This window comes from Trichechus manatus, unplaced genomic scaffold, assembly GCF_000243295.1.
Source record: "Trichechus manatus latirostris isolate Lorelei unplaced genomic scaffold, TriManLat1.0 scaffold00128, whole genome shotgun sequence".
Classification (NCBI taxonomy): Eukaryota; Metazoa; Chordata; class Mammalia; order Sirenia; family Trichechidae; genus Trichechus; species Trichechus manatus.
This window is the reverse complement of record NW_004444064.1, coordinates 5,036,203-5,053,206: the sequence shown is the minus strand read 5'-3', so window position 1 is coordinate 5,053,206 and position 17,004 is coordinate 5,036,203. Positions and strand designations below refer to the sequence as shown.

At 40.4% G+C, this 17,004-nt stretch overlaps 1 protein-coding gene across 1 annotated transcript in view; it reads left to right on the top strand.

Moving 5' to 3' along the window:
* The window catches only part of TRAPPC10 (trafficking protein particle complex subunit 10), a 78,410-nt gene that overhangs the window by 15,625 nt on the left and 45,781 nt on the right, over positions 1-17,004 (top strand). Inside the window, exons 3-4 of the mRNA XM_023739074.1 lie at positions 10,312-10,508; positions 14,815-15,010. Of these exons, the coding sequence (XP_023594842.1) occupies positions 10,312-10,508; positions 14,815-15,010 (393 nt within the window). The remainder of the gene's footprint in view (positions 1-10,311; positions 10,509-14,814; positions 15,011-17,004) is intronic.

Sequence of the window (17,004 nt, the reverse complement as noted above, 5' to 3'; positions counted from 1 at the left end):
TCCTGTTAATTCCGTGTATTAAGGCCTGTAGCGTTAGTCCTGTTTTTTCTTCTATGAACTTTATAGTTTTTGGCCTTATATTTAGGTCTTTGATCCATTTTGAATTAGTTTTTGTATATGGCCTGAGGTATGGGTCCTGTTTCATTTTTTTTGCAGATGGGTATCCAGTTTTGCCAGCCCGGTGGTGCTTTCTTGTGGGATAGTTTTTTCATAACTTTCTTGTTTCTTCCATGAAAACTGGTTTGTCCCAGCCATTTGTTAGTTTTGATAAACTGTATTTTCCTTAGAAATTATCCACTTCAGCAAAGTTTCAAAGATTTATTTTTGTTGAAGTGTGCAGAATGGTCTCTTGTGACTTTAAAAACATAATAAATGTCAATAGTTATTTCCCTATTGTCATTTCTTATTTTGTGTATTTGTGTACTTTCTCCTTTTCCTTGAGTAAATTGGCTAGTGGTTTGCTTATTTTGTTGAGTCTTTGTTTCAGAGAACCAGGAGTTTTACTTATTAATCTCATTTACTATATGGCTATCTCATTAATTTCTGCTCTAAGTTTTATTATTTCTTTCTATTTATTTTCTTTTTCTATACAAGGATTAAATTTCTCTTTTTTTATTGTACTTTAGCTGAAGGTTTACAGAGCAAATTAGTTTCTCATTGAACAATTAATGCACATATTGCTTTGTGACATTGGTTACCAACACGGTGACATGTCAACCCTCTCCCCTTCTTGACGTTGGGTTCCCCATTTCCATTTGTCCAGCTTCCCTGTCCCCTCCTGCCTTCTCGTCCTTGCCCATGGCCTGGTGTGCCTGCCCATTTAGTCTCATAAACATGGTTGAGCTACGTGTATTATTGTTTGTTTTATGGACCTGTCTAATCTTTGGCTGAAGGGTGAACCTCAGGAGTGACTTCAGTACTGAGTTAAAAGGGTGTCTGGGGCTTCCATTTGTTTTCTTATAGTTTATTTTGTTCTTTTTCTAATTTTTTGAGTTGAGAATTCGTTTATTTTCAGTCTTTTAGTTTTATTAATATAGATCTTGAAAGCTGTGGATAGTTCTCTGATTACTACTTGAAATGTGTCCCATAGGGTTTTGTCATTTTTCAGAAATTCTGTATTTTCTGTTTGTATTTCACTTTTTACCCTAGAGTTGTTAAATAGAAGGTTTTTTAATTTCTAGAAAGAACTTAAAAAAATTTTTGTTTTATTGCATTGTGGTCAATGTTGTTTATATTTCCATTTTGTATAACTTATTAGTTTTTCATCTGTGACCTAATAAATGATCAGTTTTTATGAGTGTTCCGTGTGTATTTGAGAAGTTGTTGTCTCTGATGTCAGAGTGTAGTGTTTCACATCTATCCACGAGATCTACCTTCCTGAATACGTTGTTTAGGTCGTTTATATTTTACCTTTGCTCTTTTGGCTACGTGACCTATGTTTAACTACCAGTGGTGTGTTAAAGTCGTCTGTTATTGGTGGGTTTCTGTTTCTCTTGCATCTTCTATAGTTTCACTTTTGTATAGATGGTTGGTGTATTTGTTGGAGCATAGGTATTCATAACTGTTATGTCTCATTGTGAATTGTGGCTTTAGCATTTTAAAGTGTGCTTATTTTTGTCTCCTTTTGGTCGGAATTCTACTTTGAGGTTTCCTTTACTGCTCAGAACTCTTTAATGTTTATGGAGTGAAATGTGTCTGCCTGAGGATGGTAACCGATTTTAATAATTTTGTAATTTTGTGTTTTACATTTAGTTCTGTATAGCTTCAAGGCATATTTTTGTATTGTAGGAGTTATGAGAGGTTGAGGGTCTAATTTGCCCAACACTGTTTCATAACTTTGCATCTTTTCCCTAATTATTGCAAGTGTTACCTTTATTTTAAAACAATGTTCTTTGTGCACTCTGTTCTGGACACTTCAGTTCTTTTGATCCTTGTCTAGTCTATGCCAGTATCACACTTTTAATTATTGTATATTTTTTGTTTAAATTTCTTTATTTTGAGAAACATATACAGAAAATAAGAAATAATAGTACAGTAATAAATTCAAATGAACTCAAATTAACATTTTGTCATGTATATATATATACACACACCTACACGCATGCATATAGTAAGTTGCAGGCATGATACTTCAACCCTAAATACTTAATTTATCACATATCTTAAGAATGAGGACATTCTTCTTTATAACTGCAATACCATTTTTACGCCTGAGAATATTAATAATTTCTAATATAATCTTTCTTATATTTTTATGGTATGTAGCAGTGCCTATTTTTTTTTTAAAATAAATTTCTTGGCTATTCTTATACCTTTTCTCTTTCATACAAGTTTTAGAATCAGATTGTCAAGTGTGTACATTGTATTTTCCAGAGATGGCTGTACCAGCTTAGCCCACCATGTGTCCTTCTCTATGTGAGAGAGACAGAACTCTATTGAGAGGTTGGGTCTGTGTTTCCTTTACTTGAATCTGGGTGGGCCCCTCACAGTGGCAGAAGTGACACTGTGTAATTTTTGAGACCAAGTCATAGAAGGTAATGTATCTTCCACGGGGTCCTCTTGGGACGCGTACTCTGAGAACCCAGCCTCCATGCTGTGATAGAGCCCAGCAGCCTTGTGGCAAGGCCATGTGGAGGTGTTCAGCCAGGCCCCAGCTGAGAACTGGCCAAGAGGCTAGCACCAACCAGCAGACGTGGGTGAGTTCTAGTTCCCAGTCTTCAAGCCACTGCACTAACAACAGAGACGAACTGTTTCTACCAAATCCTCTTTCAATTGTAGATTCGTGAGCAAGATAAATATCCTTCTAAATCATTACATTTTGAAAGGTTTGTTACACAGCAGTAGATAACTGGAACATCAGTTCAAAGGGAAAGACTGGAGGTGTTTTGACTGGGATTGTCTTGAATAAGTTATAGATTGATTGGAGAAGAATTTTAATCAGAATGAACCTCCCCACCTGGGAGCCTGACATGGTTCTCCATTCTCTATGCCTTCCTTTATGTCCTTCAAAATGTGTCATAGCATCTTTCATAAAAGTCTTGCATTTTTATTGTTAGGTTTAGTTTTTGTGACCATTATGAATACAATCTTTTCTTAAAATTACATTTTCTAGTAGGGATCCTTTTAAAAAAAACTCTTGTTGTTGTTAGGTGCCATCGAGTCGGTTCGGGCTCAGCAGCCCTGTGTACCACAGAACGAAACACTGCCCAGTCCTGCAGCATCCTCACAGTCGTTGCTGTGTTTGAGCCCATTGTTGGCAGCTACTGTGTCAGTCCATCTCATTGAGTGTCTTTCTCTTTTTCACTGACCCTCTGCTTTACCAAGCATGACTGGTCCCTCCTGGTAACATGTCCACAGTACATGAGATGAAGTATCACCATCCTTGTTTCTAAGGAGCATTCTGGCTGTACTTCTTCCAAGACAGATTTATTCGCTCTTCTGGCAGTCCACGGTATATTCAGTATTCTTTGCCAACACCGTAATTCAAAGGCATCAGTTCTTCCGTCTTCCTTATTCATTGTCCAGCTTTCGCATGCATGTGAAGTGATTAAAAATTCCATGGCTTGGTCAGGTGCAACTTAGTCCTCAAAGTGACATCTTTGCTTTGTAACACTTTGAAGAGGTCTTTTGCAGCAGATTTGCCCAATGCAATACGTCATTTGATTTCTTGACTGCTGCTTCTTTGGGTGTTGTGGATCCAAGTAAAAAGAATCCTTGACAACTTCAGTCTTTTCTCCATTTATCATGATGTTGCTTATTGTTCCAGTTGTGAGGATTTTTGTTTTCTTTATGTTGAGGTGTAATCCATACTGAAGGCTGTGGTCTTTGATCTTCATCAGTAAGTGCTTCAGGTCCTCTTCACTTTCAGCAAGGTTGTGTTGTCTGCACATTGCAGGTTGTTTATGAGTCTTCCTCAAATCCTAATGCCACATTCTTCTTCATATAGTCCAGCTTCTCTGAGTACTTGCTCAGCATTCAGTTTGAATAAGTATGGTGAATGAATATAACCCTGACGCACACTTTTCCTGATTTTAAACCACGCTGTATCCCCTTGTTGTATTCAAACGGCTGCCTCTTGGTCTATGTGCAGGATCCTCATGAGTACAATTAAGTGTTCTGGAATTCCCATTCTTCGCAATGTTATTCATAATTTGTTATAATCCACACAGTCGATTGCCTTTGTATAGTCAGTAAAACACAGGTAAACATCTTTCTGATATTCTCTGCGTTCAGCCAAGGTCCATCTGACATCAGCAATGACAACCCTCGTTCCATGTCCTCTTCTGAATAGGCTTGAATTTCTGACAGTTCCCTGTAGCTGTACTGCTGCAACCGTTTCTTAATTATCTTCAGCAAAATTTTACTCATGTGTGATAGTAATGATATTGTTTGATAATTTCCGCATTCTGTTGGATTACCTTTCTTTGGAATGGGTACAAATATGGATCTCTTCCAGTCGGTTGGCCAGGTAGCTGTCTTCCAAATTTCTTGACATAGACAAGTGAGTGCTTCCGGCACTGCATCTGTTTCTGGAAACATCTCAGTTGGTATTCCATCAATTCCTGGAGCCTTGTTTTTCACCAAAGCCTTCAGTGCAGCTTAGATTTCTTCCTTCAGTACCATTGGTTCTTGATCATATGCTACCTCCTGAAATGATTGAATGTTGACCAATTCTTTTTGGTACAGTGACTCTTTGTATGCCTTCCATCTTTTTTTGATGCTTTCTTCGTTGTTCAGTATTTTGCCCACAGAGTCCTTCAGTGTTGCAGTTCGAGGCTTGAATTATTTCTTCAGTTCTTTTAGCTTGAGAAATGCTGAGTGTGTTCTTCTCTTTTGGTTTTCTAACTCTAGGTCTTTGCACATTTCATTGTAATACTTTGTCTTCTTGAGCCGCCCATTGAAATCTTCCATTCTTCTCTCTTGCTGCATCATTTCTTCATTCACTTTAGCTACTCTGTTTCAGAGCAAGTTTCAGAGTCTCTTCTGACATCCTTTTTCGTCTTTTCTTTCTGTCTGTCTTTTTAATGACCTTTTGCTTTCTTCATGTCTGATGTCTGTGATGTCATCCCACAGCTTGTCTGATCTTTGATAATTGGTGTTCAGTGTGTCCAATCTGTTCTTGAGATGGTCTCTAAATTCAGGTGGTATATACTCAAGGTCGTACTTTGGCATTATGGACTTGTTTTAATTTTCTTCAGCCTCAACTTGAACTTGCATATGAGCAATTGATAGTCTGTTCCGTAGTTGGCCCCTAACCTTGTTCTGACTGATGATCCTGAGCTTCTCCATCGTCTCTTTCCACAGTTGTAGTCGATTTGATTTCTGTGTATTCCATTCGGTGAGGTTCACGTGATTTTGAAAGAAGGTATTTCCAATGAATAAGTCATTGGTCTTGAAAAATTCTATTATGCGCTCTCCGGCATCGTTTCTGTCACCAAGGCCATATTTTCCAGCTCCCGATCCTTCTTCTTTGTTTCCAACTTTTGCTTTCCAATCACCAGTAATTATCAGTGCATCTTAATTGCATGTTTGATCAATTTCAGACTGCAGAAATTGGTAAAAATCTTCAATTTCTTCATCTTTGGCTTTAGTGGTTGGTCGTAAATTTGAATCATAGTGGTGTTAACTAGTCTTACAGACGCGTGGATATTATCCTATCACTGACAGCGTTGTACCTCTGGATAGATCTTGAAATGTTCTTTTTGAAGATGAATGCAGCGCGTTCCCTCTTCAGTTTGTCATTCCCAGCATAGTATGTAGTGTACGATATGATTGTCTGATTCAGAATGGCCATACAGTCCATTTCAGCTCACTAACGCCTAGGGTATCTATCTTTATGCGTTCCATTTCATTTTTGACAACTTCCAATTTTCCTAGATTCATACTTCGTACATTCCACGTTCCTATTATTAATGGATGTTTGCAGCTGTTTCTCCTCATTTTGAGTTGTGCCACATCAGCAAATTAAGGTCCCCAAAGCTTCACTCCACCCCCATCATTAAGGCCCAGTCCGTCTGCTTTGAGGAGGCAGCTCTTCCTTAGTCGTTTCTTGAGTGCCTTCCAACCTGAGGGGCTCATCTTCTGGCCCTGTCTTATTACCTGTTTTATCATCGTTTTTTTTAAATGTAGTCTCTGGAGTAAGTTGATAATGTGTAGGATTTTATATTTAAAAGGAATACTGGTCTGTAGTATTTTTTAATGCTGTCTTTGTTTTGTTATGATTCTGTCAGCTAGGCAGTTTAAATTGGAATGCTTCAGTTTTTTTCTCTTTTAAGATACATTCTAACTAAAGTAGACATGGTTCCACGAAACGTATCTAGCCTGGTATGTTTTCAAGGGGAAGCTCTTTGAATAGCATTTCAGTTTCTTCTCTAATTCTTAATCTAGTCGGGTGTTAACATCTCGTTTAGGTTTTCAAATTTGTTGGCATAAAATCTATAGAGGCTGTATAGTGGATTGGTTAAAAGTGCATACTTTTGGATCCTGACTGCATATTATCCCTTACTGTGTGACTTTAGGTAAAATTTACATACAGTAAAGGGTATGTTTTAAGTGAACAGTTCCACAAGTTGTGATAAATGTCTGTATTAATGTAATAAACACCCAATTCAAGATATAGAAAATTCCCATTCACCCAGAAAGTTCCCTTGTGCAGTCCGCACCTCGTTTAACCTCTGATTTGATTTCTAACACTCTAGGAGATTTTTTCCTCTCCTTGAATTAGATATCAGTGAAAACATACAGTATCTATTCTCTTGTGTCTGGTTATTATGTTATAATGTGTACCAGCACTACATACCTTTTTAATGCCAAATAACATTCCATTGTATGAATATAGCACAATTTCTTTATCCGTTCACCTGTTGATGGACCCATGGGTTGTTTTAGTTTGGGGCTATTACAAATAAAGCTGCTTTGAATATTCTTGTAACGTATTTATGACCAGTGATGTTGAACCCTTTCAGGTGCTTGTTTCCCATCCGTGTGTCTTCTTTGTGATGTGTTTTTTCAGGTCTTTTGCACATTTTTAAAATTGTGTGTTTGTCTTCTTAATATTTAGTTTTGGCAGTTCTTTATGTATTCTGGATAAATGTTCTTTATCAGATATGGGACTTGCAAATATCTTCTCCCATTCTGTGGATTGTCTTTTCATTCTGTTAGCATTGTCTTTTCTTAATTTTGATGAAGTTTAATTTGTCATTTTTTTTCTTTACGGATTACACTTTAATAAATTAAAAAAAAATTGAGAAATCACTGCTCAACTCAGGGTCACAAAGATTTTCTCCTAGGCTTGTATTATAATTTTAGGTTTTATATTTAGTGCCGTGATCCACTTTGAATTAATTTTTGTTTAATGTGCAAGATATGCATTGAAGTTCATTATTCCAGCACCTTTTAAAAAAAAATTCCCTTTCCTCTTTTAAATGCCTTGGCATTTTATCAAAATCAACTGACCATATACTGTATTCTTACGCAAATAACGCACGCCTTGTCCGTTGTTTGTCAGTCTCTCCCCGCCTACCCCCCCCCCCCCGCGCCCGAGGTATTTTCATAAGTGCGCCACTATGCCAAATGCTTTTAATGTTGCTGTAAAATAAAATTAGCATAGCGTTCTTATGAAAATAGTTGGTTAGGGAGGTGTGAGGGAGCAAGCAGTTGGCAAACAAGCATAGAAGGCGTGCATTATTTGTGTAAGAATATGGTATGCGTGGTTCTGTTTCTAGACTCTCTGGTTCTTTTTCATTGATATATTTTGCTATCTTTGGTCCCTTGCCTTTCCATATAAATTTTAGAATCCAGTTTCTACCAAAAAGTCAGATTAGATTTTGATTAAGATTGCACTGAATGTATAGGTCATTTTGGAGGTGACTGACATTTTAGCAGTATCGAGTCTTCCAATGTGTGGACAAGATCGAGCTCTCCGTTTTGTTTGGTCTGCTTTGTTTTCTCTCAGCAGTGTTTTGCGGTTTTCAGTGTATAGGCATTGCACTCTTTTGACAAATGTACCACTGTGTATTTAATATTTTTAATGTTATTTTAAGTAGTTTTATTTTTTATTTTAAATTTCCAGTTGTAAGTCACTATCCTATAGAAATGCAACTGATTTTTGTATATTGCCCATGTGCCCTGTGATCTTACTAATATCACTTATTCTAGTAGCTTTTGTGTAGATTCTTTAGGATTTTCTACATAGACGGTCATGTAGTGTACAGCTCAAGAGTTTTACTTTATCCTTTTTGATCTAGATGCCCTTTTTTTTTTTCTTCTTCTTCTTTCCCTATTTTGTTGGCTAGAATCTCCAGTGAAATGTTGGAAAGAACTGGTAAGAGAGTGGACGTCTTAGTCTTGCCTCTGATCTCAGGAGGAAAGCATGAGTCACCATGAAGAGTGATGTGAGCTGTGGGTGTTTGTAGGTGCTCTTCATCAGCACGAGGAAGGTCTCTTCTAGTCCTGGTTTTCTCAAAGTTTTAATCAGGAATGGATGTTGGATTTTTTTAAAATCCTTTTCCTGCACCTATTGAGATAATCATATGGTTTTCCTTTTGTAATCTGTTAATATATTAAATTACAATAAGTAAAAAATATATTGAATAACTTTTGAAAGCCCACTTGGTCACAGTGTGTTAATTAATTTATTTTTTCAGAACATTGTATCTGATTTGCCAAAATTTTTGTTAAGAATTCTTTCCATTGTGTTCATGGGGGATATGGGTCTGTAGTTTTCTAATGTCTTTTTTTGGGTTTGGTATCAGGATAATGCTGGTCTCATAGAATGAGTCGTGAAGTCTGCCTTCTTTAATTTTCTAGGAGAGTTTGGAATTCACCAGTGAAGCCATCTGCGCTTGGAGTTGGGTTTGTGGGAAGATTTTTAACTATAAGTTGAATTTATTTAATAGATAATAGGGCTATTTAGGTTCTCTGTTTCTTCTTGAAGGAGCTTTGTACTAACTTGTTTCTTTATAGATCGTTAGCCTTGTTGGCTCAGCTTGGTCCCCTTCTTAAGACCCACTGGTTCTTTCTTCTGACGCTTCAGTTGCTTGCTCTAAGTGTTTACTCCTGATTTCCCTCAGGACTTTTGAAACTTCTGTCTTTTCTGTCCCTCTGCTCAGTGAGGTCTCTTACCTAGAGTCCCTGTAAGCCCCCGGGGGATGAGGCAGCTCTTCCCTGTGTGGATCGTGGTGGCTCAGTGTGCCGATCCGGGCTCTCTCGTGGGGCAGGGGTCCCTGCCCCCAGGCGTTTTAGTGGACGTTTGCTGTTCACAGAGAGCTTTTCACTCTCTTCTTGGCTGTAACCCGTGATGAGCAGAGCGTTGTGATTCCGATCTGATCTTTTATTTCTCTGGAGTCTGAAGCTGCCAGGTCCGCCTGCCCCCTGGTCTCACTCTTCAGGCAGAATACCCCCGGGACTCTAGGAGAGCTGATGTCACATCGACATGCCACAATCTACAGTTCAGGTCTCCAAAATGGCTGTTCTATGGAAAATATGCAACGTTCCGTTAAGTTACTGTTGCATGTTTATTTATAGAACATTGATTTTCACGCTGAATCTGCTACTTGAACTTAAGGAGCATAATGCCAGTTATAAAGTTACAAATAAGTAAACTGTCTGTTTTTCTGCTTCTCTCTGAAATGCTGATGGCTTTGAAGAGAGCTGGGGCTTGCACTGGTTTGCCCTTCTGTGGGGAGGGAAGGGGCTTCCCCGGCAGGGCACCTCCCCCTGGCAGCAGCCAGCAGCGTGGTGATTTGTATAGCCAGTACAGCTTCCCTGTTGGTCCCTGCTGTGGCCTTCGGTGGCAGGTGGCATCCAGGCTAGAGTAGCCCCGGGAACTAGCTGACTGCAGGGGAGGGTAAGGGGCCGCCGGGAAGCGGGCCAGGCTGGGGCACAGCGAGCAGCCAGCCCACGTGAGCAGCCAGCCCACGTGGAAGGCACAGGGTTGGTCTTCGGAGGTGAAGAGCTGTATTAGTTGAGTGTCTGAGCACAGAGGCCTTGGAGGTAGACTCAAGTACCAAGTTGCCTAACAGATTCTGTCACCGTGGGCAGTTGAGTTCTCTAACCCTCAGGGTTGTAGCCTGTAGAGTTGGAGTGGCCTCGAGCCTCAGCGTTGTATTCTGAGATAACGCACCTGAAGGGCTTGGCACTGGGCCTGGCACAGCGTGCCCGCCAGCAGCAGTCACTTGGTTGCCGGTATCTCCTGCCGTGGTTCGCCGTGCCTCATGCCCCGGGGCTGAGCTCTCTGTTATCAGACAGTCTTGTCGAGTAGCTAATGGGCATCGATTAACACGCTTTCACAGTGACTTATTCATTTTCTAGGATACTGAAGTGTACAAAGCTGCAGTAAAAGATGACCTCACCAAATGGCAGAATGTTCTGAAAGCTCATAGCTCTGTGGACTGGTTGATAGTAGTGGTTGAGAATGATGCCAGGAAAAAAAACAAAACCAACATCCTTCCCCGAACGTCTATTGTGGACAAAATAAGAAATGATTTTTGTAATAAACAGAGTGACAGGTAAGTGTATGTTTACTTTTACCTCATTTGGCTATAATCTGTGGATGGTATAGTTTGCTGACTTCCCGCGTATACTCAGCTGCGCTTCTGTGAGCAGCTGCACTGTGCCTGACCCTTCAGCCGGTGGGGAGGGCTGAAAGACCAGGTCCCCGGCCTCATGAAGTTGCTGGTGGGGCAGGTGGAAGACTATGGTCACTGCCCAGGTGTGGGACTTGGGAGGAGAGGATGCTGTCGTCACGTGACTGTGGGGACACTCACACAGTGGACCCTCTTTCTGAAGGTGAGTAATGGGCTTTAGCAGGTGAAGGACTTTGAGAAGTCTTACAGTCCCTGTGTAAAGCAGAGTTCCTTAAACTTTAGCTCTGGAACCCTGTGTTTTGTGTAATAGTTCCTCAGAACAGAAGTTATAAAAGGTAACTGAAAAATCTCCTTCAGGAACTTTAGAAGGAACCCTGGACCTTTGACAGTTCATTTATTTCATAGGCTTGTTTTCCCCTGTCTTACCCTGGCCTCTCTCTCTCTGATGAGAGAGCGCACTGGCTGGCGTATCTTTCAGCTCCTGTAGAGTTCATGGTCTGCATCTCAGAGCTCAGCACTCTGACTTACCCAGTGTTCCCTGTGGACTGCTGTGCTCTAGGCACTGTGCCAGGCCCTGGGAGTCAGGGTGACAGGGACAGGCATGGTCCCTGCTCTGGCACAGCACAGCGTCTTGGTCGTCATCCCACTGTGGGAAGTGCTGCAAGACCCTGGAACGGTGGGGGTGTGGGGGGAGTCCTCAACCTATTGCAGGGGCTGGGGAAGGCTTTCCTGAGAAAGTGCTGGTTGGACTAAGAAATAAAGGATGAGAAGGAATTAAGGAACGAGTATGGGAAGGAAGTCCTCTGTGTCCAGAGCCTGAAGTGCCAACCACACAGTGGCACTTGACCCTGTTGCTGGAGTTAGTATGTGACAGCTTCACATGTGGGTGTCAGCCAGTTCCTCAGAGCAGGGACCACATACGGCTTTTTCCCATGGTACACAGAATACTGGGCACACAGTAGTCCTCGAACTTGATTTATTTATAGTTTGAATTAAATGTTAGATTTTTGAGCTTATGGTTTAGCATAGAGAAATTTTATGAAATGTAGACTTGAGGGGTTTTTTTTTTTTCTTTTGGTTGGTCATTATTCATAGATTAGTCGTCCAGAAGGAGTCCGTTGAACATTTTAACAAGAAGCGACATGACTGAGGGCATTGCCTTCTCCAGGATTCAGTTACGTGGACGCTTTCGGGTCTGAGAGCAGAGTAACCGCCCTGAAGCTGAGGCTAGAGAGCTGGTTACACAGCCTAGTGGTAGAAGGGCGAGTGTTGAGCGCTGAACACTGAGACAGAGCCAGGCGTCAAAACCAAACGGCCTCTCAGGTTTTTAAAATACAGCAGATCGTGTTTGTTTGAGATTTTATTAGGTAAAATCTTGTAATTGGTGCTATAGGGCGTGTTGGAGCCCTGATGGCGCAGTGGTTAAGAGCTCAGCTGCTGACCAAAAGCTTGGCAGTTCACATCCACCAGCTGCTCCTTGGAAACCCCGTAGGGCAGTTCTACTCTGTCCTGTAGGGTCGCTAAGAGTCGGAATCGACTCTATGGCAATGGGTTATGGCGCATGTTAGTTTGACTTTTCAAAATGCCCAAATTCTGTAATAATTTTCTCGAAGTGCTTATTTATTACTTGCAAGGCTAGGTGGTCATTTCTTCTAATTGCCAAAAGTATCTTTCTGCTGAGCCCACTTACAGTTAAGGTGCTTCTGATGATCATTCTTTATATGTAAAATTTAATTTACTGAAGTCTTCTCACACTTTTAACATTTGGTCTTTAGTAGGTTAAACGTTTTGATGTTTGTTAATTTACAAAGCCATCTTTAGCAAATCTATATAGATTTTTAATGTAAAAAGCTAGATCAGATTTTCATAAATTTGAACTTAGTAAAGTCCATGTTAACAATTATTTTATTCTACAGTATAATTTCTGGCCTTTGAACATATTGAAACAGTTGGCCTTAAAGTGGCTTACTATTTTTTAAACTTATATTTATTTTCTTATTATAGACATTAAAAGTTCATTGTAGAATTATTAGAAAAAGTCAGTGAGCAGAATGAAAATGGATATTAACTCAGTATTTTGATATGTATCTTTCCAGACTTTTTTCTGTGTAGGTGAATGCACACACACACACAAACATGTATGTATGCGTATTTTGAAGTAATATACATAATGCTTTGTACTTGCTTTTTTAACTTAATATATTGCAGAAACTTGTCCACTAGTAGTAAATGTATTTCTATACCATTGTTGTTAAGGTGCATGGAATATTCCCTAGTATTCATGTATCACAATCCTCTGCTGGACTTACGGTTATTGCTGATTTTTAATCATTATAAACAATGTTTACGAGCATCTTTCTAGCTGAAATGTTACATGCATCCTTGATTGTTTCCTTAGGATAAATTCCTAAAAAGAAAATTACTTGGTAAAGGTTTGCACACTTTTCAGGCTTTGGTAAGCGTCTCCAAGTCCAAGGGCCGACTTTCTAACTGGGCAGGAGTGGTGATAGCTCGGAGCTGCTGGCTACACGCGGCATCTCACTCGCAGCCGCTCTGGGGCCTCTGTCTGAAGATGTGTGAGTGTTGCAGACATTGGCCCCCGAGTTAACGATCCAGGCTTAATGTGACTTTCTGGAGCATAGTTATTTTTTATTTAAATGGGACAGTTGAAGATCCAGAAGCAGGACACGCTGAGGGATGAAAGAAGTGATAGAATGAAGCGAGTGTAGTGCTGACTGATGAAGGCATGAGTTTCCTGTTGGTGAGAGCACAGGCCCCGGAAGGACATGACTCTGGGGCTTGGTGGCCGTCTCAGCTTCACTTCATTGGTGGCGTGGAGGAGAAGTCTGTGCCTTACTGATAAATCGCTGAACTGGTAGATTCTAGCAGCTCATATGGTAAACAATAAGTTAATTTTAGTCCTTCAGGGGCCCGTAGAAATGAGCTGGTGTGATTCCCTTGTCTTCAGGTGAAGAAGTGGTGTGGAGGGAGGGGGTGATAGGAATTACTGCCAGCTCTCAGTGTTTTTATTTTTTTCTTGGTACTGATGATTCACTTGGTAGAGCAGCTAGACCTTTTACTGCTTCACCCTTTTTGTCCACTGCTTTATAATCTCCTAGATTTAGCTAGCCTTTCTTTCAAAGGATATGCTGGGTACAGGGAAAATAAAACTTAGAAGCAGTTGGTTTTGCTCCTTATTGATAATTCAGGTAAAATATTTACTAAGGGAAAGTGTTGAAGCTCACAGCATGAATACTGTAAAATCATTTCTGAGTTGAGATTTATCCATATTCTTTCTGAATTAACATTACCAAGGATAAAGGAAGTTACCTTTTCTAACCTGTTGGATGACCTTGTTGCCTTTTCTAAATCCACTGGAAACTTTCTTGTAATTTTATGCCTTTGATATTTTTACAGTATGAGTACAAAGTCTTTTTGTAGTAAAATTGTCTCATGCCTATATGTTAATCTATGCTCTAAGCATTGATTTATTAATTATTTGTTATTTATCTTTCTCTTGAGGACGTCATAATGTCATGGGGGAGACAGACTCAAAGAGAGAAAAAGCATTTTATAAATCAGTGTGGGAGCAGGGAGCACAGAGCAGCTGGGGGGGAGCTGGGGGAGAGGTTCACTGAGGGTGAGACATGTCAGCGGGGTTGTGAAGGGTGAGTAGGAATGTGCTAGGTGAAAAGAGGGGAGAGAATGAGGAGTTCGGTGGGCTGGAACTGGGGATAGCAAGAGCTAATGAAAGATACCAGGTTGGATCCATATTGTAATTTCCCTGTGAGCATGGTAAGCATCTAAATTCAACGCTGTCAATTACAGGGAGCCAACAGAGGCTTCTGAAGGGGACGAGGGGAATAAGGGTTGGGTATTGAGTCCGTGATCACCTTATTTTTCAAAGAATCCTGGAGGCAGGGTCTACTCGAGACTCAGCCTAAGTCCCTTCTGCCCCTTCCAGCCTACCCTATAGCAAAGTCTTCTTGGAATTTCTCTAGCACTCACTGCTCATATGGCATCAGGCCAGGTTAGGACGGCACCTATTCCTAGTCTGGTTTCTCGCTGCCTGCCTAAGTTTTTCATTAGTTAAAAGAAGGAAGAAAGGAAAGAGCGAGAGAAGGGAGGGAAGGAAGGAAATACATTTGCGCTCCCAGAAAACGGGAACTGAAGAGCCACCGTACTGTTGGCGGAGTGTTTCCCAAGTAAGCCCTTTATGTCTCTGCAGGTGTGTCGTGCTGTCTGACCCCTTGAAGGACTCTTCCCGAACTCAGGAATCCTGGAATGCCTTCCTGACCAAACTCAGGACGTTGCTTCTCATGTCTTTTACCAAAAACTTAGGGAAGTTTGAAGATGACATGAGAACCTTGAGGGAGAAGAGGACTGAGCCAGGCTGGAGCTTTTGTGAATATTTCATGGTTCAGGTACTTGACTAATCACAGAACTAAACCATTTCCTTATTTCCTTCCTATTCCCTCCCTCTCTTTTTCTTTCTTTCTGAATGAGGCAGCTCTATGTGGCAAATGTAGTAGCTAGAGTAGATGGTTCAGGGTCTTGGCAATTAAAGCAGAAAATCAGAGATGGTCTCCTGGGTGATATATCATTCGCTCCCCTGCTGCTTGGGGGCTTGGCAGCTAGCCTTCTTTTGAAGTAGCCTTGTCCTCGGGGTAATTTTGGTTTTGTTAGTCTCGAGGGGCCTTTGGATTATGTACTGTGGAAATGAATTAGACAGAGAAGCCGTAGCGGTGGGCGATGATCCTGGTGGTAGTAACTTCACTTTATTGAATGTTCACCACACGCTGTTCACGGTGACTAACTTAGGCTTCCTGGAGCCATTTCCTGGAGAGTTTTGTTTTATGACCTGGTACTCTGATAGATCACCTTAAGTGAGTTTCTTTACTGTCATTTTTAAAAATGTTTAAGCTTTTGAAATTGTAGTTCACAAGCAGCTCTTTTTCCCTTTTAAGAAAAAATGTCTTAAATGATCAAAGGGATGTGGACTCAGTTAATTTGGGGGAGGGGAAGCCCCTCTAACACTGCAGAGTGGCAAGAATGTTGCTCGCAGGATTCCTTGTTGTTGCCCCACCATCTTTTGACTGAAAAAGCATGATTTTCATGTTTAAATATTACTTGTGCATGAATTAGTGAAGAAATGATACAATGTGAATAAATAAAAGACGACTTCTGGTTAGAAATTTTGATTTTTATTTCTTATTCTGATGCTTATGTTTTAGTGATATTTGGTGGATTGAATTTGGTACATTTCAGGGAATTTGAGTATGTTAATAATTTTCTGTAGGATAGACTTATTGCAGACCTTTCAGACTACTCTGCCTTTCCACCCTTAAAGCTCATTAAGCTAAGTTTCTAGGAGTTACAAACAAGGATGGGGAACACTAGATGGACCGAGTGGTGTTGGATTGGGGTCTGAGGTATCAGTGTGAACCCATGGTTGGATAGGTGGGTGGACAGATGGATGGATGGTTGGATGGTTGGATGTATAGATGGATGGATGGCTAGTACACACATATATTTCCTTGTTCTGTCCGGTACAAAGCCTAGAAAAAGTGATACGTTATAGCAGTTAGTACACCCAGTGCCAAGATCTTGGTTTCTAAACTCCAGTCTTGAATAAAAGGAACTAGGGCTCCTTGGAGAACTGGTTGATTACAGGGCTGGGGCAGGGAAAATATAAGATGAACTTGGAATATCTTGCAGACCCAGAAAGTAAGGAAGGGTTCAAAAAAAGATGGAGCATGTTGATAGAACATAGAGACCACCTGAGGGCACTTCCTCGTGGCAATGCTGGAACAGTTTGAGCAACAAAAGAAATAAGGATAGAATTGGATTTTAACCCATGGATTAAAATACATATCCATGAATCTATATTGATAGGAATAGATAAATTTACTTATTAAATAAGTAATTGGAAGAGAAGATTCAGCTCTTTCATACAGAAAAATCTCAATAAGTGTAGAAGGAAAAAAAAATAGAAAATCACTGTCAGGCAAACACCACAGCAATAATTGTTGCAGACAAGATTCACCAATGGATGGCTAAAATCAGTGGGCAGAGGTTTGAGAAGAAATGGAATTTGCATAGTCTCCCAAGTATCTCCTGTAAGATATTTATTAACTACAAAGGGAATGCTAGTAACCTGATGGTGGAAAAACCCAGTAGATACCGCCTTAACCACATGATCAAGGTCAACATCACCAGTGATAAGACATACCTACGACATGAACTCGATCGGTTCTCTTTAGTACAGTAACTCTTTTTATTCCTTCCATCTTCTTTTGATATTTCCTGCGTTGTTCAATATTTTCCCATAGAATCCTTCAGTATTGCAGCTCAAGGCTTGGATTTTTTTCCTCAGTTCTTTCAGCTTGAGCAATGCTGAGCATGTGTGTTCTTCCCC